We start from the raw sequence: 22,782 nt of genomic DNA, 5'->3' as shown, positions 1-22,782 counted from the left end.
GTTAACATGTCAGTGTCTAAGACATTGGTTATGAAAATATCAAGGCATTTTTTATAAAATTTAACCTTATTGATAGGAATAAATTGTAATAATTTATATTTATTATAGTTTAGGGAATGTTGTTGTGATTGCAATAATGCTTTTGGTATTTACATACAAAGTCACTACACAACACAGCTACTAAAGTGCTCAAGAACCTCTGCATCTGTCCCTATGGAATCTTTAAATCACCTCATCATTCCTGGGACCCCCACCTCCTCCCTCATACTTGGTCATCTTTGTCTAACATATAAATGTTTAAAGGAAAAGCAAACAATCTTTGGTTACTTAAAATGTAATAGAATGCAAAAAATAATAATAACGGAGACAAATACCTTACATGTACTTAGCAGCAACAAAAAAAATCCCCACATTCTTCAGATATTCATTTGGAGACATGCATTATTTGACAAAATATGTTAATAAGGCTGGTGAGATAGCACAGGGTGAGATAGCACTCTTGCCTTGCATGTTAGGCCCAGGTTTGATCCCCAGATGGAATCCCAAGAACTGCCAGCTATGATGCCTTACCAGAGTCAAGAGTAAGCCCTTATTAGCACTATTGTGTGTGGCCAAAAACAGAACAAAACATGTTTGTTAAAGAAACCTTAAATCTTTGCTCTTAGTTGTATGGTGCTTTTGCCTTCATAAACACAAATTGTTAGCATCTTTCCCAACTCACCTTGAACAGTTTTCTTTTTATTGGAATTGACCATTCAGAAAGTAAACTGTTTTCAGACTCTAAAGTTCACAGAACAATTTCTAGATAGCTCTTCATGACATTTTCCAGTCTTGCAAGCGTGCGCACTTTCTAATACACAGTTTAAGGCACAGGACGGGGAGTGCACACAGGTTGTTCCAAAATCCTCTACTCTTCTGAATCATTGTTGTAAGGTTTGATGATAAAATACCAAAATTCAATCTTTACAATGTTTACTTAATCCCCAGGAAAAAATGAAAAAGAGTAAGAACGTGTACATGTATTGGAAAAATCATTGTCTTTAGCTTTAGAGCCGACATCACTGCTGAGTTTCTGTTTTACCCAAGACATGATTTTCTTGCTTTTAGAATGTCCATACATAAGGGGGCCAGAGCAATACAACAGCTGGTAGGGCATTGCCTCCCATGTGGCTAGGTCAGTTTTGATTCCCCGCCCCTCAAGCACTGGCTGGAATAATTCCTGAGTGCTGAGCCAGGAGTACGCCGTGAGCATCACCAAGTGTGACCAAAATAATAATAATAATAATAATAATAATAATAATAAATTTTCCATACATAAGATGGAAACACCATGATTGTAAGAAAATTGGCTTCCAAACAATATGGACGATTCTCAAAAAGTTAGAAATTGAGCTCCCACTTGACCCAGCAATACCACTCCTTGGAATATATCCCGGAGAGGCAAAAAGGTATAGTAGAGATGACATCTGCATTTCCATGTTCATTGCCGCTCTGTTTACAATAGCCACAATATGGAAAAAACCAGAGTGCCCGAAAACAGATGATTGGCTGAAGAAACTCTGGTATATCTACACAATGGAATACTACGTAGCTGTCAGAAAACATGAAGTGATGAAATTTGCATATAAGTGGATCAACATGGAAAGTATCATGCTGAGTGAAATGAGTCAGAATGAAAGAGACATACATAGAAAGATTGCACTCATATGTGGAATATAAAGTAGCTGAGAGGTACAAGCTTACAATGTTGCGATTCCTGGCAGATATTTCTCTGAATTTAGTTACTAAAATACAGAAATCCAAACCCATGCGGCTGCTAGTGTGGCCTCTCGACCTCATATCTCTTCATTCTCAGCAATGGAAAACAAATTACCAAATGCTTTCTTTTCAGCAGGTCTACCTTAGGGGGGAGAAACTCCAAATCAATATAGTGAATTTTTTGTTGAAATATTGAATGTAATCAAAGTAAAGTGAAAGTAAAGTGAAATTTACCAGTTACACATATGGGGTGGGGGGCTGGAGAGGTGGGGGGAAGGGGGGAGGTATACCGTGATTCTTGATGGTGGAATATGTGCACTGGTGAAGGGATGGGTGTATGAGCATTGTATAACTGAGACTTAAACCTAAAAGCTTTGTAACTTTCCACATGGTGATTCTATAAAAAAAAATTATTAAAAAAAAAGAAAATTGGCTTCCAGTAAATAGAAAAGGTAATTTTTTTTCATATAAAACTCAAGACATTATGAAAGACATAGAGAAGCAGGTTTTAAAAAATTTTTAAAGCTGTGCTCTGGCCGCATTTCTCTCATGGCTCTCACAAGAGTTGGTGTTTCTGTTAGTGTGGAGTCTTGTTTCTCTGTTTGCTGTATACTGAAAGTTAAGGTACATGCTATTAAAAATACATTCATATCTAAGTATGTAGTAGGTAGTACTTTGTAGTCAAGAAGATATGGATATGGGAAACAATGTTGAAATATATTTTGAAATTAATGTCTGTCAGAATTACTGGTCAGTTCACTTCAATTGATCTAAAAATTATCTTTGCTGTCTTTCCTTCCCCTTTGTCTATCCTTTCCCTGTCATCTTGCAATTTCACAAATGAAATGTGGTAAGATACAATGGACTTGTTTAAAAGATGCACATTTTGTTCAATTATAATATGTACAATAATCTTAAGGAGTTATTTAATTAATACCTTTACCACACAAACTACTCTAAAATTATAACCCAAATATGCATATCACTTGAGTGCTGTATTTTTAAGTGAAGCTGAATTTAAAGAGTGATTAAAATAAAATCAGTCTCTTTTATGCCAATCTCACACTATAAATTTTACAGTTTTATTTCATTTGATTCATATAGTAACTATGTTAAGGCAGCTTAAATATTATAGTGGATCTTTAATTCCTATTTACAGTGGGGGAGAACAATAGTTCAAGTCCCCATCCCTGCTACACATGTGACTTGAGCCAATTATTGAACCTTCTTTGATGAATTCATGGAATTCACAGTCCACTGTTAATTCCATGATTTGCTCCCAGTGATAACTAGCATCATCATTCTCACATTACAAAAGATAACTAATTATCAACAAGGACAGGCAAATGTTCCAGATAAATTAATAAACTAAATATATGGTGAAATGCACGGCAGAGCCTGGAAAGCTACCCGTGCGTATTGGATATGCCAAAAACAGTAACAATAAGTCTCTCAATGAGAGACGTTACTGGTGCCCACTCGAACAAATCGATGAGCAATGGGATGACAGTGACAGTGACAGATGGTGAAATAATGGTTTCCCTTTATCCTACATGTCAAACAGCATAACTACTAGAAGAAGAATGGGTTTGATCATATTTAAAGTTTTTAAAATTTTATAGGTTTGATCTTTAACTAAGTCTAAAAATCCTAAATTCCTTGTTTTCTTTTCTGCTCTGAAATCCAAGAAGCTCATTTCTCAGAAGAGTCAAATATAATTATAATATTTACAAAAGTTCTAGCTAGAATGATTTGCTTGTGTTTTTTATTAAAAGGAAACAATCAAAATAAAATAATAATTATATAGCTGATGTTTTCATTAACTTCTGAGCTTTTGCCATTGTTTCAAGTAATATTATAGCAACATCTCATTAAATTATGGTAACAAATATGTTAGTAATTATTGTTTGTTCCCACTTATAAATTTGTAACCTGAACCACATATGTAACCTTGAGACACATATGTAATGAGGGGAGGATCCAAATTTTTGTAGCGTGACTTTAGAGTTCATTCTCTTAATCAACAAAAACATACCATTAAATGAATGCTATTATCTACAGCCAACATACAAGGCATGTGAATATGTGTATGTGCATAAATGTAGTATATTATATATGTGTGTATGCATATGTGCAAATTTGTTATAAATGTTTATATAATGTTTTAATTAAATTTTGCATGAGAAGAATAAGTCATAGACAACTATTTAAAATTTGTCCAGTTTTAGGGGTCAGATTGATAGTACATTGGATAGGGCACTTGTCTTGCCTGTGGCAGACCCATATTCGATCCCCAGCATCCAATGTGATCCCCTGAGCACCACCAGGCATACTTCCTAAATGTAGAGCCAAAAATAACTCCTGAGAACCAATAGGTATGACGCAAAAATTCAAAAAAAAATTTTTTTATCTAGCATTGCATAATGTCACTCAACAGTACCAGATGGGGACTAACAATCTGGAGAAGAGATCTGAGCCAAGTGACAAGGTACAGTAGATCTCCCTAGTCACTTCCCTTCCTTATAGATTTACATTTAGGGAGAAAGAAATTCCAGATAAATTTATCTTTAATCATTTTTTAAACTTCAGGTCTGGCCACCAAACTATCAAGTTCACAATTTTAATATTCTACCAGCATACCTGTTCTTCAGCATAATGTGGGGGAAAGGTTGTATTTTCATTTGCTTTATGATCCATTCTAGCTTCTGATTGTTGCTATTCATAGTATAGCATATTTTGTTTTGAAGGGTATTTGTTATTCAAACTGTACTCAATAATTCCACTGGTTCTGAGAGGGTGGTTTTCTAGGTGTGGGAGAGTCAAGGTTATTTGCTAGCTAACTGGTTTATGTATTTTTTGATTGAAATTTATGGGTTTATTTATTGTCAGGAATCTGTTCTTGGGGTGACTGCCTCATAGATGACAGTTGAAGGGATTCTTCTGTGTCAGGTATCTGTTCTTGGGACAATTGGCTCATAGATGACAGTTCAGGGGGTTCTTCTATGTCAGGTACCTGTTCTGGAGATGATTCACCCATAGATGACTGTTCAAGGGATTCTTCTGTGTCAGACATTTGTTCTTGGGGCAATTGGCCCATAGATGACTGTTCAACGGATACTATTATGGCAAGTACCCTTTCTTGGGATGACTGACCCAATGATACTTCTTCAGAGGCTTCTTCTTCATCAGATATCTGTTCCTGGGATGCTTGTACTGAAGGTAGAGGTTGATGTTCAAGTGATTCTTGGGAACTTCTTCTGGTTGTTCTGGTGATATTTCTTTTGATTGCTGTTCCACTGATGGTTCTCCTTGATATTCTATTTTTCCTGGAGTTTCTAGAGGTAGAGGTATATCTTTTTCTTTTATAAAAGCATTTGATCCTTTTTCTTTTTTTTTTCAAAAAACAAAATTAAAAAAAATTACCAATCAACATAGTAGCCATGTAAAACTAATAAAATAAATTATGAAAAACATTGCTATTAAATAGCTAATATCACATTAACAATAATATTAATGAGCTTATTTTTCACATATAGTATCATACTTACCATGTGCTTTTTATATACATTATCACTTTGCTCTCGTTTCAAAATACAATTATGCATCATATAACTATGAAAATACACTCTGACAAAGCATTATTTGGAGATCTCATCATTATACAGACATCATAGAGTGCACTTACATAAATCTAGATAGTATAACCTATTGTTCACTGACTATATTGTGTAGATTATTAGGATTACTATTACACATACGTAACATATTGTTCAAAACTGTCACTGTATACTGTCAATGTATCATCAGCCAAAATATCTGATAAATGATGCATGATTGTACAATATAAAACAAGATAAAATAAATAGGATAGGACAGTATCAGGGAATCCTAAAAATACAGAGATTAAAGGCACATTAACAAATATTACTTAAACATATTTGTATTTATTGTTCAAAAATTTTAAAACGATAAGAAAAACTTTTTCTTTGTCCATCATTGTGGTAAAATGGAAATATAAATATAAATAGAACATTTTAGAACCGAAACTCAATAATGAATGACTCTGTAACTGTGTATCTGTGAGTCAATAAAAATATGAAAATAATTTTAGGTGAAATATAAAAGATCAAAGTAGAGAAAATCGAGATGCACTGTCCTCTTGAAGAGGCACCAATATATAAAAACAATCTACAGATGCAGAGACACTTTCCTGAACTATTAACTTTTTACTGGTCAAACCACACTCATTAGTGCCAACGCTACCTACTTATACAGCAGTAAGCTCCATTTGACAAAGAAACCCAAGGTCTGCTGCTAACATAAAGCACCATTTGCAATAACACATGAACATAAACCAGCAAGACCCTCCCAGAATCTGAAAGAAGTCTGATAAACCCAACTGCAGCAACTCCTTGCCTTCTCCCCAAATCTGTTCTGTTCACTTCAGAAACAATGCATTGGAGATCCTGGTCCAACTCGGATTTCATCCCCATCTCTCACATCAATTTGGTCTCTACTCCCAGAAATCTGCCACTCTCTATGCAGCCCGTGAACTTGCCAGACCTCCACCATCTGCTAACTAGAATGCCGTCCATGCATGGGATGCTCTCACCTTCCCCTTCTCCTACGGACTGGTGATTTTAAAATAAATTTGATCCTACCATCACGCGGCTTTAACAATATCTATAGGGGAAAAAAATATCAAAACTCTTAGAACAACACAGGATGCATGGCAGCGACCGCCAACGGGCCGTCATTTAGCTCCTCTACCTAATGCAGAGCTGCCAGGGATGGGTAAAGCCAACTTGAGTGTGGGCAGGACCAAGTGACGAGTGTTGACCAAAGGTCTGTGAGACGCAGTGCACCACAGCTGAGATAACTGACAGCTGATGTGAGCTTTCCTGCTTTCCCTCTCCGGTAGCAAACAGGATGGCTGAGCGTGAGTGACAACAGCATCATAAACGCAAGGAGCCCTGATTCATAACTGGGAAGAGACCACCCCCTACCCAGGAGAGCCCCCAACTCACAGCAAGCTTTGCAGGATCAACAACTGAACACTTGCCACGTAGTCATGGAGACTTGCAATTTTTTGTTGTTCTTAACCACAGCTTAGATGAGACTCAATGAGAAAGAGCAGAGCACTCCACCTCTATTCATCTTCTCTGACACTCCCTTTCTCTTCCAAGGGCGCCAAACCAGTTGCAGCTCACAGTTCCTGTTACCTTTGCAAATTCGCTTGAACTATCCACTCCTTTATAATGCTGTCTAGTCCCTGCAGTCTCTTTGCTATGCCATACATAGGAAATGCCCTCCTTGACCCATCCAACATAAGCCATACCATTTACATTTCTGTATCCCCACTCACTACAAATGTGCTTATTGAGGAAAAGGATCCATATATGTCACTCAGACCATTCAGGATAGTTCCCAGTGAAGTAGACAGCTCCATCTTGTTTCTTTTGCTTTTGAAGAGTGGTGAAGTAACAGGAGTCCAGGCTCTTCTATCTACTCAGCATTACCTTGAACAAGTCATCTTCCCCTCTTGGGATTCAGTTATTTCTACCTCTTAAAATATGGGTAAAAGTAGGATCTTCAGTAATGGAGGGTAATAATGGTAAGTGAATAAAAGCGCACAGTAAAGTGTAAAATGTGATTTATATACAACAATACTATTATCACATAATAGCTTAAATGGAAAAAATAGGGGATGGTAGGGAGTGATAGTACAGCGTGTATGAGCGCTTGCCTTGCATGCAGCCAAGCCGGATTCTATTCCTAACATCCCATATAGTCCCCCAGGTACTGCTAGGACCACTGAGTGTGGACCAAAAACAAAAACAAACACACAAAGAAAAGCAACAAAAAGTAGGAAATTAAGAAAGAAAAAGTAGGACCTATGACAAGTAATAAATGATTATGTACCAAATGAAAGATAGGAGAACAAAGACCTTTGAGAATCTATAGCTGCCTTTTGCAAAATCTGACTTGCTGGCTGCTCATTCTTCATTCAGAGCCCTCCAGAGCCTCTCCTAAGAACAGGGGTGAAATCTCTGAAGTCAGTTTCCCCAAAACACCGCCAGCAATTGTGGACAGGGGCATGGTTCATCCTATCTCTGTTTCTCAGAAGCCCTAGCACATGAAAGACACTCAGATAATGATTGCTACATGAAAGAGTAAGGAATAAATAGCAATCTTTCACATGAGGCATTCCTAAAATCCTATAAAATTAGAATGTGCAAAATTATTGCTATAATGTGCAATATAAAATTACATTAAACATTAGTAGAAAATAAAGTTAATTGTGTGCTAAAATAATACATAAGAAAATGTATTTTGTAAGTCACTGAATTCCCCTTGCCTATTCAAAGCAATCACCAATGTTCCCAGAACTACATGCATGTTATATATCATTTTCTTTCAGAATCAAACCCACAATTCATAAGTCTCTAATGCAGCTTAAAGTTTGTCACTTAATGGCACCTAAGAATTACCAGACCTGTCTAAAACCTGTATTGTTTATCAAAGGATTCTGGAGATATTTTCCCTTTTCATATTTATTCATTAAATATGTAAATGAACTTATTTATATATTTGTATCAAAATGAGTACAGAAATATATAATGATATATATATAAAATGTTGAAATATTTACATTGTTTAACCATTAGGAAAAAAAAATCTGCCTGGACTGTGTTCTTGGCTGATAAACAGTGCCACCATATGGTGAATCAAAACCTGCATTTTTTTCAGTGACCTAAAATCTGTGCTACATGAAGAATGTTTATAGAGGTCAATGTAGAGTTATGAATTCCTAAGTCATTTTTCTTCAGGGCCAAATAATATGCATAAAAGTCTGCCTATAAATTAAAAGATTGGTAGACTCCCAATAAAGGCAATGGATTAAGTGGCTCCACAGTGGATAATTTCAGTTGGATGAACACAAAAAAATGGAAAAACTGAGCTCAGGGTAGCTTTCACTGCCCCTCACCATAAATGATCATAAATAATTCATTGTCTTACCAGAGACCGGAACCACTTTTTTATTCTTGCTGAGATTCTTGAAGGATGCTAAAAAAGAGGAGAGAAGGAAGTGAGGAAGGAAGAATGGGAGGAAAGAAGAAAGGAAGGAAGGTAAAAAAGGAAGAAAGGAAGAATAGACATTAATAAACTTCCCAGTGGGTTTAAATGTCATAAGATTGTGATGTAAGATCTATAACTAAACCAATTCAATTACTGAAATGTAACCACGTTGACTAGTTCAGAGGAAATTCAAGAATAAATTTTATAAAAGTATAATGCTTTAACCATAAGGTACATTGAAGACAAGGTCGGCGAAACCCTCCACGATATTGAAGATAAGGGTATCTTCAAAGGTGACACGGAACTAAGCAATCTAGTAAAAACAGAGATCAACAAATGGGACTACATTAAACTAAAAAGCTTCTGCACCGCAAGAGATACAGTGACCAGAATACAAAGACTATCCACAGAATGGGAAAGGATATTTACACAATACCCATCAGATAAGGGGTTGATATCAATGGTATATAAAGCACTGGTTGAGCTCTACAAGAAGAAAACATCCAACCCCATCAAAAAATGGGGCAAAGAAATGAACAGAAACTTTACCAAGGAAGAAATACGAATGGCCAAAAGGCACATGAAAAAGTGCTCTACATCACTAATCATCAGAGAGATGCAGATCAAAACAACCATGAGATACCACCTCACACCACAGAGACTAGCACACATCCAAAAGAACAAAAGCAACCGCTGTTGGAGAGGATGTGGGGAGAAAGGGACCCTTCTTCACTGCTGGTGGGAATGCCGACTGGTTCAGCCCTTCTGGAAAACAATTTGGACGACTCTCAAAAAATTAGATATTGAATTCCCATTTGACCCAGCAATACCACTGCTGGGAATATATCCCAGAGAGGCAAAAAAGTACAATCGAAACAACATCTGCACATGTATGTTCATCGCAGCACTGTTTACAATAGCCAGAATCTGGAAAAAACCCGAATGCCCCAGAACGGATGACTGGTTGAGGAAACTTTGGTACATCTATACAATGGAATACTATGCAGCTGTTAGAAAAAAGGAGGTCAAGAATTTTGTAGTTAAGTGGATGGGCATGAAAAGTTTCATGCTGAGTGAAATGAGTCAGAAAGAGAGAGACAGACATAGAAAGATTGCACTCATCTATGGTATATAGAATAACAGAGTGGGAGACTAACACCCAAGAACTGTAGAAATAAGTACCAGGAGGTTGACTCCATGGCTTCGAGGCTGGCCTCACGTTCCGGGGAAAGGTCAACTCAGAGAAGCGATCACCAACTACATTGCAGTCGAAGGCCATGTGGGGGAAGGGAGTTGCGGGCTGAATGAGGGCTAGAGACTGAGCACAGCGGCCACTCAACACCTTTGTTGCAAACCACAACAGCTAATTAGAGAGAGAAAGCAGAAGGGAATGCCTTGCCACAGTGGCAGGGTGGGGTGGGGGGGAGATGGGATTGGGGAGGGTGGGAGGGACACTGGGTTTACGGGTGGTGGAGAATGGGCACTGGTGAAGGGATGGGTTCCCAAACTTTGTATGAGGGAAGTGTGAGCACAGAAGTGTATAAATCTGTAACTGTACCCTCACGGTGATTCTCTAATTAAAAATAAATAAATTTAAAAAAAAAAAAAAAAAAAGTATAATGCTTTATTTTATTAAAATGTAGGGCAGTAGTGTAGATTATAGTTGTTGCCAGAACAATTAGTAGAGTTCTTATATTTTTCCTCTTTAGGTTAAAAACACCCCAATTTACTTTAGTTAAGCAAATTCTTTTTAAATACTTCCTCCTGCGGTTTCATAGCATAAAGTCAAGAACAAGAGGGCATAATCCCATAACTCCAATCACCATTCAGAGATTAGTAGGTAACACCTCTCCATCTGAACGAGCAAACAATAAAATTCATGTGTTGGGTGTAAGCTACAAACTACCAGAGTTTGCAAACCAGTTCAGTTTATATATTGGCTTCTCTTCAAAACTCTCAATAGTGAATAGCAATGCATATTATATATATTCACGGCCAGAGTGATAGTACAGTGGACATGGTGCTTGCTCACATGTGGCCAACTCATGGTCGATCCCCAGCATCCCATATGGTCCCTCAATCCCACCAACAATAACAACTGAACACAGAGCCAGGAGTAAGCTCTGAGTACCACCAGATGTGGCCCCCAAATATAATATTCGAGTACTATTTCAGGAAGTCAGAAAGACCAACCAAAGTTTGATGTCCATCACCACAAGGTTCCCAAGCAGCACCGCTCTAGCTGTGATGACCACCACCTGGCAAGCAGCACCAGACACTCATTTCTAACCTGAAAACACCTGGGAATCCCCCCTAGAAAAGAATATTCACCCCTATTTGAAAAATACTAAGACTAGAAATATATGAATTATACCAACACAGCTAAGATTAAAAAACACACATAAGAACAAATAATTCTACTGAAACTTCTGCAGCTATCTGACAATGACTTATCTGATTAATTTTCTTTGATTTCAGGTATTTTGAAGTTCATAGGACTCTCTGCCAAAGGCAGCAATGCAGAAAAAAATTTATATTCTATTATATACAAACACATATTATACATATTTATTTTATATACATACATATGTACCTATATTATATATAATAGATGCTCCTAAGTGTATCTACATACAACTTCTTTAGCATAATTTACATAAAAAATGTTCTTGCTAATAAGCGCTTCAGTTAAATGGAATTCAGGAACCAAACAACTAGAATGAAAACCTGACATTTTGGCAAGTGAGATGAAAAAGTGCAAAAACAGCTGGGGGAGCTGACAGTCACTGGAAGAAGGAATTTGAGACACTGTTCAAGGAGTTGATTGGAGAGATTAAACTGCTAACAGCAGCAGCTGGAAGAATCCAAAAACTGGAGCCGAGAAAAAATGGAACAAGAACTAAGAGTTTCAAGAAAATGTTGGTTTTGATGACAAATATGTCAGGTCAGAGGTGACCAAAGAAGTAGACTTACCACAACAGCTGGATAAAGTCAGAAAAACTGCTCCCTTTGTCCACAAAGGATTTTGCCCATCGTCTATTTTAAAGTATTGTGTGATTTTAACATATTATAAGCACTCTCTTCAGCACAAGGTTTAAAATCTAGTTTCCATTTTCACTTATTTTTGTAACTGCCAGCAAATACAGCAGCTGCTAGCTATGAGTTCATGTCAGGTTCACACTTATGAAAATAAGCCCCAGGTTTTGGCCTAATGTAGAATTAGTTTGTAATTCCAAGTTAGATAATACTTAAGTTTTTGTATTTGGACATCTAATTCCTCCATGAACTTTTTAAAATAAGCCATCAGGGGCCAGAGCAATAGAACCAATGGTAGGTTGCTTTCCTTGTATGCCGCTGACCAGCATTCAATCCTCAGCTCACTGGAGTGATTCTAGAGAGCACAGATCCGAACACTACCACCTGTGTCCCCAAAACCAAAAAATAAATAAACCAGCAGAAACTTGTCAAGTCTTTTTAGCGGAGTGTAGGAAATATCCAAAAGGGTTTGGACTTATAAAATCTCTAATACTTGCTTGTTGGATCTCCTATTTAACTAGGCTCAAAATTAAGTTAACCAAATAAGCTTTCTTGCTACCAATGCAGATGTATTTATTTGCATATATTTTGTTTATTTATGTATTAAATATCATGTATTTATCTGTAAAAATTATTTTCATATTCTATATTATTTAAACATACTTAAAAATTCTGAAAAACAGAGACAAGCCTTCTAAAATTAAAATAAATTTTTATGAGTAAATAGTTATTAAAATTTATTTTATAAATAATTATTATAAGTTATAGCCGCAAGTAAGTCCATGATTTACTTGCAGCTATAACTTGTAACCTAAGAAAAGTTCATCTCTAAAGAAGAAAAACTTATCTCTCATTTTGTAGACAGGATGAAACTTGCTGGTTCAAAGGTTGACATGTTTCCATAATTTCAATATATAGTCCAAGTGCTTTTCAAGGTAGAGTAATCATGTAATTATCTGCAAGGATACCATCTCCCCAGAAGTCTTTTCAAACTATCTTCAAGTGACTCTTTCAGATTCCTGGAAGTGGACAGATCTTCTCCTTGCTCCTTATTTCTAGAGTCATACCTTAGTTCCTTCTTTAGCCCTAAACACCTTCAAACTTTGCAGCTTATATTGTCAAATATGCCACTACATCCCTTGGAGTAGTAATCTACAAACCTCCAGATCATGTTGCTCACCATCTCAGCCCTTGAGATGGCACCTTTCTATTTCTATCTACTTGCTCCTCTCATCTCTCCCTTAAACACCTCTATCTATCTATCTATCTATCTATCTATCTATCTATCTATCTATCTATCTCTCCTTCTCCCTCTCCCTCATGTCTCTTCTCTCCCTCCATCTCCTCTTCCTACAACATTCTCTTTCCAACTTTATTTCTCTCTCAGTGCTGTCTTCCTGTCATTGTCCTTGAATCCTTGGGTATCTCAATAGCCATTTCAGATCATCTTTCTCAGTTTCTTGACTTCTTTCCATTAAGGGTTCCTATTCTCTATCCTACTCCCATGGTGATACCCTAGACCTGCTTGTTAATAAGAATTCCAATGACTTTACTTTCACTCTCCAATATTTGCACTTTTTCCATTCTCCAATATTTACCTTTAATATTCAATTCTGGTTCTTCTATTTTGTCAGGATCTCCACCCCACTGACCCTGCTTCCATTCCACCCACCTGTGCACATTCTCTTCTTTATTCAAATCAAATGCATGTACATCTTTAGACTCTACATCTTTGACAAAAATCATCAACCTCCAAAGGGTCCTTTAGCACTAGAACATAAATCAATGTACTTTCCTGGTTAACAAGGCAGCTCACTCTTCTAAGCATCTATTCATACTATAGTTTTCTTCAAAAATCTACCTTTTCCCTCCTTACTGATAATTAATGTATAAAAATACTTCTCAACCTAAAAGGATCTGAGCATATATATATACTCATGCATTTTCTATTATCCTTCTTAGACTATACCATTCCCAACTGTGTGCTAACTTCATTCCTACCAGCTACACTCTCATTCCTGCAATAATAAGGGATTTTTCCCTTTAGATAAAGATAAATATGAAGGAAAATCACAATCTTCAAAAAAGGAACCCAACCTTGACCATATCTCCTTCTCTAGCTGCTGCTTCAATTTGTGCTACTCTTGATAGTAATCAAAAGCCAATGAACTGTTATCTTATTAAATACCTGCCTTTCACTCCTTCCGGTCTTTGGATCTATCTGACTTCATTCTCATGTTTTTATGGAACAAATTTATTATTGATGTTCTCAGTGATTGTCAAATCCAGGACTCAATTCACAGTTCTCAGTTTGACTAGCTAGCAGAATTTAACTTCATTAAGTTCTATTACTGCTCAAAGATTGCTCTAGAGGAGACTGAGAACCATGGTTTAATTTTTTAACTGAAAAGACTTTACAAGATTGACCAATATAGTTTCATGCCCACTGTGTTACAAAGAGTTCTCTTCTGGTCCTCAGTCACATCTCTGGGATCAGAAGTTAAAATGTCAATTAAAGTCAAGAGAAGGTTATACGCATGAAATCCTATCATTAACAATATAGCAAATCATGGTGCCTCAAATATTTTAATGGGAAGTTTAAAATTAAGACACAATAATAAGAAAAGGAAAAGCTTAAATTGTGTTTAAGGCTTAAATTGCCTGTATGTTCATGCATCAAACTTTCCTTCTCTGCACTAACAATGAAAATTTTTCATAATATTTTAGAGAGAAAATAAGTTTTTGTACTTCCTTTTTAACCTAATTTTAATTTTATAAGTTTACTGATTCAGTTATCAATTGCTTCTATTTGATAAAATATTGTGAATCATATCTACATAATATACTTTCTTTTTATTGAAGCATCCTAGTTTACAATAGTATTGAAATCATTGTTTGGTTCCTGCTATACCAATCCCTCCATCAGTGTATCAAGATTTCTCCACCATTGTCCCATGGTTCCTTACCATCATCCTTAGACCTCCCGAGTTCCCAGTTCACTTATTACATAACTTTAGATTTTCAAGAAAGTCATAAAGATCACACAGCAATCTAATGCATTCTTCATACAGACTCCCCTGATGATAACATTTTACATAACTAGAACACATTTATAAAAACTAAAATTAACACTCATCTGATTCAACTATAGATTTTATTTGGATTTTACAAGTGTTTTCCCCCTCTAATGTCCTTTATATCTTCCAACACCCAATTCAGGTTAACATTTTTCATTTAGTCAACATGTCATTTAATCTTATTAAACTCATGAAAGTTTCTTAGTCTTGCCTTACTTTTCATGACTGTGACACTTTGGAAGAGACTGGGTTGTGGGGATGGGGGGCTTGAATGGCCTTCAGTTTTTGAGTAACTGACATTTTCTCATGCATGGGCAGGGGTTAAGAATTTGCAGAAACAATAATACAAAAATGAAGTGTCCTTCTCATCACATCATACCAAGCAGTATATAAAACCAACATCATTTTCATTACTCATTATTGAGCTTCATATATGCAATGTTCCATAATCAATTTCTTCACCAGTGTCTATTTCCTTCCACCAGTGTTCCCAGTTTCCCTCCTGCTACCTCCTGCCCATCTCCACCCCAATCTCTTTCAATGGCAGGCACTTTTTCTATTTTTTTTCCTTTTACTCTTTCATTTTTAAGCACAGATATTGATGCCTGTCATAGTCATACACCATAAATGTGTCCAGTATTTTCTTTAACAAGGTTACCATATTAGTGGTACTAGAAACCCTATACCTCGATACTTTGATTAGTGTTATTTCACACCAATTAACGACTCAAGTATTCAAAAATAACTAAAATTGAAGAAAAATAAAAAATAAAGATAGAAATTGCATAGTTCCAAAAGGAAGTGGAATTCTGTCCCTCCCCATCTCTATGCCCATCCGGAGTCCTGGCTGTCATGCCCATGAACTGACCCTGGGCGCCATTTCACTGCATTAATGGCCAAAATCCAGAGACTCCTGAATGAATCTCGGAAGATAGCAGCTCACCACAGAGATCTCTGAACTCCATGCTGAGCTGATTTCATGGGGGTGCTTCAGATGAAAAAAACCCAAGTATGCATGACCAGTGACTGAAAACTCCAGGCCACATGGCTGTGGGTGTGGACCATCCCTTCCCATCTCCCTGTTAGTCTGGTGTCCTGGCTGTCATGCCCACAAACTGCCTCCAGGTGCCATTTAAGCCCATTCGCAGCCAAGATCCAGAGACTCATGAATGAATGTTGGAAGACACATTCTTCCACAGAGATGTCTCAGGACCCTAGTTATTTAAAGTTTTAGATATCCAAGAGCGCACAACTGCGAAAGCGGCCACTCGACATCCTATCCATAACAAGCAATACAAAATAAATTATTTAGCATCTGCCTGTGAGACAGGCTTTCGTGATGGTGAAAAGATTTGAAATAATGGTGGAGGGAAGGGGTAATGGTGGTAAGATTAGTGTTGAAATATTGAAAATAATCAATTAGTGCCAACAACTTTATGAAAATATAATTTTTTAACAAAGGAGGTGGAATTCATCCTAGTTGGTCTTGTCTATAGATGTGTCCTCAAACGTGCTTACTGGACTGTAGCACTGTATTTTTTATTCAAGTTTTATTTAATCACCATTATTTACAATACTGCTAACAGTAGTGTTTCAGGCATACAATTTTCTAGCAACACATCCACTACTAAAGTGCTAGCAATCCCTCTACCAATGTCACTAATCCTCTGACACACCCCACCACCATAACTACCACCACCACCATTTTCTTGCCAAACTCAGTTCTGCAGACCTCCTTCTCAAAGGCTGTGGCCATGGTATATTTTTATTCCCCTACTAATATTTTTAATACTCCACATATAGGATCATTCTGAGCATGTCACTCTCCCTTTGATGGGCTTCATACATCAGGATATCCTCTAGTATTTCCATATACTTAGCAGTAAATGTCAGTATTTCATTTTCAATGAAAGCTGAATAGTATTCTAGTGTGTCATGGGCGGGGTGGGGTGGGGGTGCCACAGTTTCTTTATCCGCTCATATGTTCTTAAACCAGTGGGTTGTTACCAAATCTTGGCTATTGTGAATAGTACTGTAATTGATTTTATTCTCTTAGTACAAAGACCCTCACTTCCTCTATGACTTTATAACAATAAGCAGTAAGCTCAGTTTTCCTATTTTTATTCTCCGCTTAAAGTTATTTTTTCATCTACTCTTTTCTTCATGCAAAATATCTCAAATATTTTCATTAGTAAATAAGATACAGCACCTTTAATTCAAAAATAAGAGAGTCCTTGAACACATTTAAATTTACCTCATTAACTGAACACAATGGCCACTCAACACCTCTATTGCAAACCACAACACCTAATCAGAGAGAGAGAACAAAAGGGAATTCCCTGCCATAGTGGCAGGGTGGGGTGGGGGGAGACGGGTCTGGGGAGGGGGGGAGGGATGTTGGGTTTACGGGTGGTGGAGAATGGGCACTGGTGAAGGGATGGGTTATTGAACTTTGTATGGGGGAAGCATGAGCATAAAGATGTATGGATCTGTAACTGTACCCTCACGATGACTCTCTAATTAAAAATAAACTAATAAAATAAAAAATAAATAAATAAATAAATTTACCTCGTTATTCTATTTGCATATTCTTAAAATTAAATAATGGCCATCTGAGCATTCATTTTTTAGGGAAAAAAATTATACCTTCACCCAAATAATTCAAACTAATCTCCTGAAATAATTGTTTTCTTAAATTTATTACAAGGTATGTGATGAAGTATTTCTCCTTCTGTTGGGAAGGCAAATTCAAGTGTATGAGAGGATAATGTAAATTTTCAGGAGGCAAACCTAAAATCCACCTTCAGGGAGATAGTATCTCAGTGCTGGAGCACCTGTCTTGCAAGTGTGAAATGAGAGGCCAAGAATTCAGTCCCCAGCTCCACATCGCATGCCCAAGTATGATCCCAGCAGTTTTGCCTTTTGGTATCCTAGTGCCACAACAAAATCACTACATAACTATCACAACCACCACACACAATCACAAAACAACCACTACAACTAAAGTATGTGTTCAAGTGTTCAAGTACTACACCTAAGGTGTATGGCCTTCACCAGCAGGTCAACTTGTACCTGCGGGGCGAGTGCATCAGCAGCCTGATGGTGCCTTTAGGCCTCCTGACACCCCAAAATTGCCACAGTGCCTTTAGCCAGACCCCAATGACTTGGGACCAAGTTTACCAAAAAATTTAATGGCCAAGAGTTAAGTATGTGATAAACACGCCCACAAACCACCTGTAGCACAGCTATGCAAGCTCATTTATTGGCCTTATCTCAGAGACCCATAGATAAATTTCGAAAAAGATAAAAAGCCACAGTTAATCTCAGACCCATGCATGAGTGAACAGACTAGGGTAGATCTGAGGGGTTGATTGGCCTGGTGGCCCACCCAAGCAGAGCCCTCAGCAGCCACTTGCTCTTACAATCCAAAATCGCCACCATAACTCCCGGCCTGACTCCACTGTCTCAGGGTGGACCTCACCAAGATATAATCGGCTGAAAATTCTAGTATGCGGGTTTTGTGACTGAAATCTCCAGACTTTCTCAGAGTTGGGGTGGGCTACCTCCCCCTACCTCCCCATACACATGGAAGCACTGGCAGTCACCCCCACAAACCACTCCAGTGCCACCCTGTAAGCTCTACTACCAGCCTTGCTTCAGAGACCCACAAATAAATCTTGAAAGACATCAAAAGCCACAGTTAAACTTGGACCTGCACACAGCTGAACAGACTGGGGTAAATTGGAGAGGAGCTGATTGGCCTGTGCCCACTGAAGCAGAGCCCCTGGCAACCACTTGTTCCACAATCCAAAATCGCCTCCATACCATCAGCCTGACTCCATCATCTCAGGACAGACAGACCTCACCAAGACATAATCTGCTGGAAATTTTGGTATGCAGATTTTGTGACTGAAATATCCAGGCTTTCTCGAAGTCAGGATGGGCTACCTCCCCCAACCTCCCTGTACTTCTAGAAGGCTCAGCAGTAATATCCACACCCTAAAGCTTCCATCCAACTGAAAAGCTACTCCAGCCCTACTATTCAAATAAAAATACTGAATGCCCTGAACAAACACCATAACTTCTTAGAACCTGTATTGCAAACTGTAATGCATAAAAACAAAAGGAGAGAGAGAGAGAGAGCACGAGAAGTAAAGTGCTTCCCATAGAGGGAGGTTGAGAGTAGAGGATGGGGGTGTTGGGAGATGGTGGTGGAGAAATGAGAAAGACTGGTGGTAGGAAATGTACACTGGTGGAGGGATGGGTGCTGGATCATTGCATGACTGAAACCCAATTATGAACACCTTTGTAATGGATATCCTATTTTTAAAAAAATAAAATTAAAATAAATTAATTAAAAGATTTTTTAAATAAAGTGTGAGCCCCTGACACGCACCACAACAGTCCTGAGAGCCCCAGAGAGCACCACAAGCAAGTGTGTTCAACTTCTAATCATTGAGAGGGAAGAGAAGGGGAACTTTTAAAAAATAAAATATTTCTAGCTAGGTGGTCCTAACTCGAGTTTCATTTAATCCAACTTGAGAGCATGTTATATGCCATTAGAGACAATCCTCACATGAGAACCAAAGAAAGGTAGCTAAGCACAGTCTACACCATACTATGTACACAAACTATCCCTGTACTTTACAGGTTCCAATAAATATTTATGTACACATTTTATAATATTATACTTCATGATCTACCCACAAGTTCTCTTTATTCTGCCCAGGTTATTTACAACATATCTATAACCATTAAATGTAGGTTAATATCTTGATATAAAAATTTAGTCAGCCCAAATTACTCCACCCTTAGAGTTCCTTCACACACAGTGCAAGCAGCTTGAACAAACTGAACCTCCCAGGTTACCTTCAATTCTCCAGACTTCTATATTCTCACCCAAAGACCCTAAGTGAGAAAAGATGTGAAATTTGGGCACAAGAGAAAGAGGAGTAGAATAAATTCCTTGTGAACTCTTACCCAAACAGAGAGAATATGGAAGAGATGAATCAGTTACTAAGTGAAAGTAAATTTTATTCTAACTACACTATTCTGTACAATTCCAATAATAGCACACGCTGCAAAAGTCAAAAATAGATAATGACAGTAAGATATCAGTGATTGCCAAAGATTTGGAAGAAGGGAGGGAGAATTAAAGAAAAATAGGGAATCTTCGGGCAATAGAATAATAATTTTATATGACAGTATAATGATGGATATATCACTAAACCTTTGTCCACAGAAAATGTCCATAAGTTATTATACCTTTGCTTTGTAAAATCCATAAAATGTACAAAACACCAAGAGTATATATGATGATAATGATGTGTTTTACTTCTTTGCTTGTCAGTAGCACTGTACCACTGTCATAGCACTATCATCCCATTGCTCATCGATTTTTGCTCGAGTGAGCACCAGTCATGTCTCCATTTTGAGACTTGTTGTTACTGTTTTTGGCATATCAAATATGCCACGGGTAGCTTGCCAGGCTCTGCTAGGTGGAATACTCTCAGTAGATTGCAAGGCTCTCTGAGAGAGACGAAGGAATCAAACCCAGGTGGCCCATGTGCAAGGCAAACGCCCTACCCACTGTACTATCACTCCAGCCCGGGTAGGGCATTTGCCTTGCACTAAGTCGACCCAGGTTCGATTCCTCTGTCCCTCTCGGAGAGCCTAGCAAGCTACCGAGAGTACCCTGCCCGCACCGCAGAGGCTGGCAAGCTACCTCTGGCATATTCAATATGCCAAAAACATTAACAACAAGTCTCACAATGGAGACGTTCATTACTGGTGCCCAGTTGAGCAAACTGATAAACAACAGGATGACAGTGACAGTGAGTGACAATGATGTGTTAATGTAGGTAAGCTTATAGGTTGTAACATTTATCAATGTAGGTTCACAATTAGATTAATATGGCTGCTGTTAATGAGGAAAAATGAATTTGTGAAGACAATGGTTTTATAGGAAGTCTTTGTACTTTCAACTCAATTTTTCTATAACCTGAATTTGACACTAAAAAATATAGTTAACAAAAGAAAAAAAATGATCGTCCCAAATTCTTACCCATACTCTAAAACCAATACTAGTACTTACAGTGCACAGAACAAGAAGAGAAAAAGAATCTTACCACTATCCCTTCACGGCTAACTTACTTAAATCACTATGGAAACTTAAAACTTGAAGTATATATTCCTTTCATTTTTATTTATTTTAACTATAGAGAAATTGTTAAACTAGACTACTCTTTTATTTTATCTCTTAAAAATAAATTATTTATTTTTATTACAAAAAAGGTAAAAATTAAATCCACTTTAAATATAATACCATAACTATCTAGTAAACATAGTAGACAGGAAATAAATGTCTTTCTTTCTTTCTTCCTTCCTTTCTTCCTTTCTTTCTTTCCTTATCATTTTTTCTTTCTATTTTTATTTTTCAATATCTTCAGCCCTTCTTTGGTCAACTTTACTTATTTTTAATTGATACAGAGTGAGCGGGCACCAGTAACGTCTCCATTGTGAGACTTGCTGTTACTGTTTTTGGCACGTTGAATATGTGACGGGTAGCTTGCCAGTCTCTGCTCTGCGGGCGAGATACTCTTAGTAGCTTGCCGGATTGGTGCCCGCTCAAGCAAATCGATGAGCAACGGAATGATAGTGATAAACAGTGAATCAGAGTGATTTAAGTGAATTTTCACTGTAGACTACTCTTTTTTTAAAATACATCTTTTATACAATGCAGTGCAATTTATAATACTGTTAATTATAGGGTCTTATGCATACAGTGTTCCAACACCATACCCTTCACTTGAGTGTCCTCATCCCTCCAGTGGTGATTCGAACTATAAACTTTTCTTATAGATAAACAGCTTTTGCTATTTTTAATACTTGTGAAATTTTGGAATTGATTTAATAATCAAATTATCATTTTCTTTGGGAGCACACATCAAAAAATTCACAAAATTGGGACAAACACGTAAATTAAAATGTAGAGATATAGCCTCCCATGGCCCCAAATATCTGAAGTAATGATTGTAGGTAGTGAAAGGAGTCTCTCAGAAGGAGCACACAAACTCATCAGATAATTTACCCAAACTAAACCAAACACTTTCAGCTTGCAACTTCCCCCTAATATCAGATTATGTGATAGAAAGAAAAAGAAAATCTGTTTGTCTGGCACATAGAAAGCTTAGTAGATATGGTTGACAAATTAATGGCACCCCAAAAGATGTAGTGTCAAAATCCCCAGACAACGGGAAGTTAATGGATAAAATTAAATTCACTAATAAGCTAAGCTTAAACTAGAAAGGTATCCTAGATTACTGAGAATGGCCAATATAATCACAAATGTCCTTAAAATTGGAAGAGGAAAGCAGAATGGGATGTGACTGGAAAAGTGGTCTTATAAACAATGAAAATGCAGGAAGGGAACCACAAGTCTAGAAATGTGGGAACCTCTAGAAGCCAAAAACAAAAAATGACCATGAAATATATTCTTTCTTAAAGTCCTCTGAAATAATGTAGCCCACCTACAACTTGATTTTAGCCAGTAAAGCCCAGGACAACTTTGACATGCAAAACTCTGAAACAATAAATTTGTGCTATTTTTAAGCTAATGAGTTCATGCTGATTTGTTACAGCAGCAATAGGAAGCCAATAGAGTGACTCGTTAAAAATGAATCTTTTATTCAACACCAGAATGGAAAACCTACAAAGAAAAACAAATACTCGGCTATCTTCAACTTCATTTGGAGTGTATGGAAGCATACGCTGTACTCTGGAGAAGATAAATCTGTCCTTATCATCCACATCTTTAGCTCTGCTTCAGTAT

At 37.2% G+C, this 22,782-nt stretch overlaps 1 protein-coding gene across 1 annotated transcript in view; it reads right to left on the bottom strand.

Annotated features, from left to right (window-relative positions):
* Positions 1-4,633: 4,633 nt before the first annotated feature.
* The window catches only part of DCDC2C (doublecortin domain containing 2C), a gene marked incomplete at its 5' end in the record, with an annotated part of 154,517 nt that continues 136,368 nt past the window's right edge, over positions 4,634-22,782 (bottom strand). The window contains one exon of the mRNA XM_004609419.2: positions 4,634-5,093. Coding sequence (XP_004609476.2) covers positions 4,634-5,093 — 460 coding nt within the window. The remainder of the gene's footprint in view (positions 5,094-22,782) is intronic.

Source organism: Sorex araneus, chromosome X, assembly GCF_027595985.1.
Source record: "Sorex araneus isolate mSorAra2 chromosome X, mSorAra2.pri, whole genome shotgun sequence".
Classification (NCBI taxonomy): domain Eukaryota; kingdom Metazoa; phylum Chordata; class Mammalia; order Eulipotyphla; family Soricidae; genus Sorex; species Sorex araneus.
Note: the sequence above shows the minus strand (reverse complement) of the source record. Positions and strands in the feature narration are given on the sequence as shown.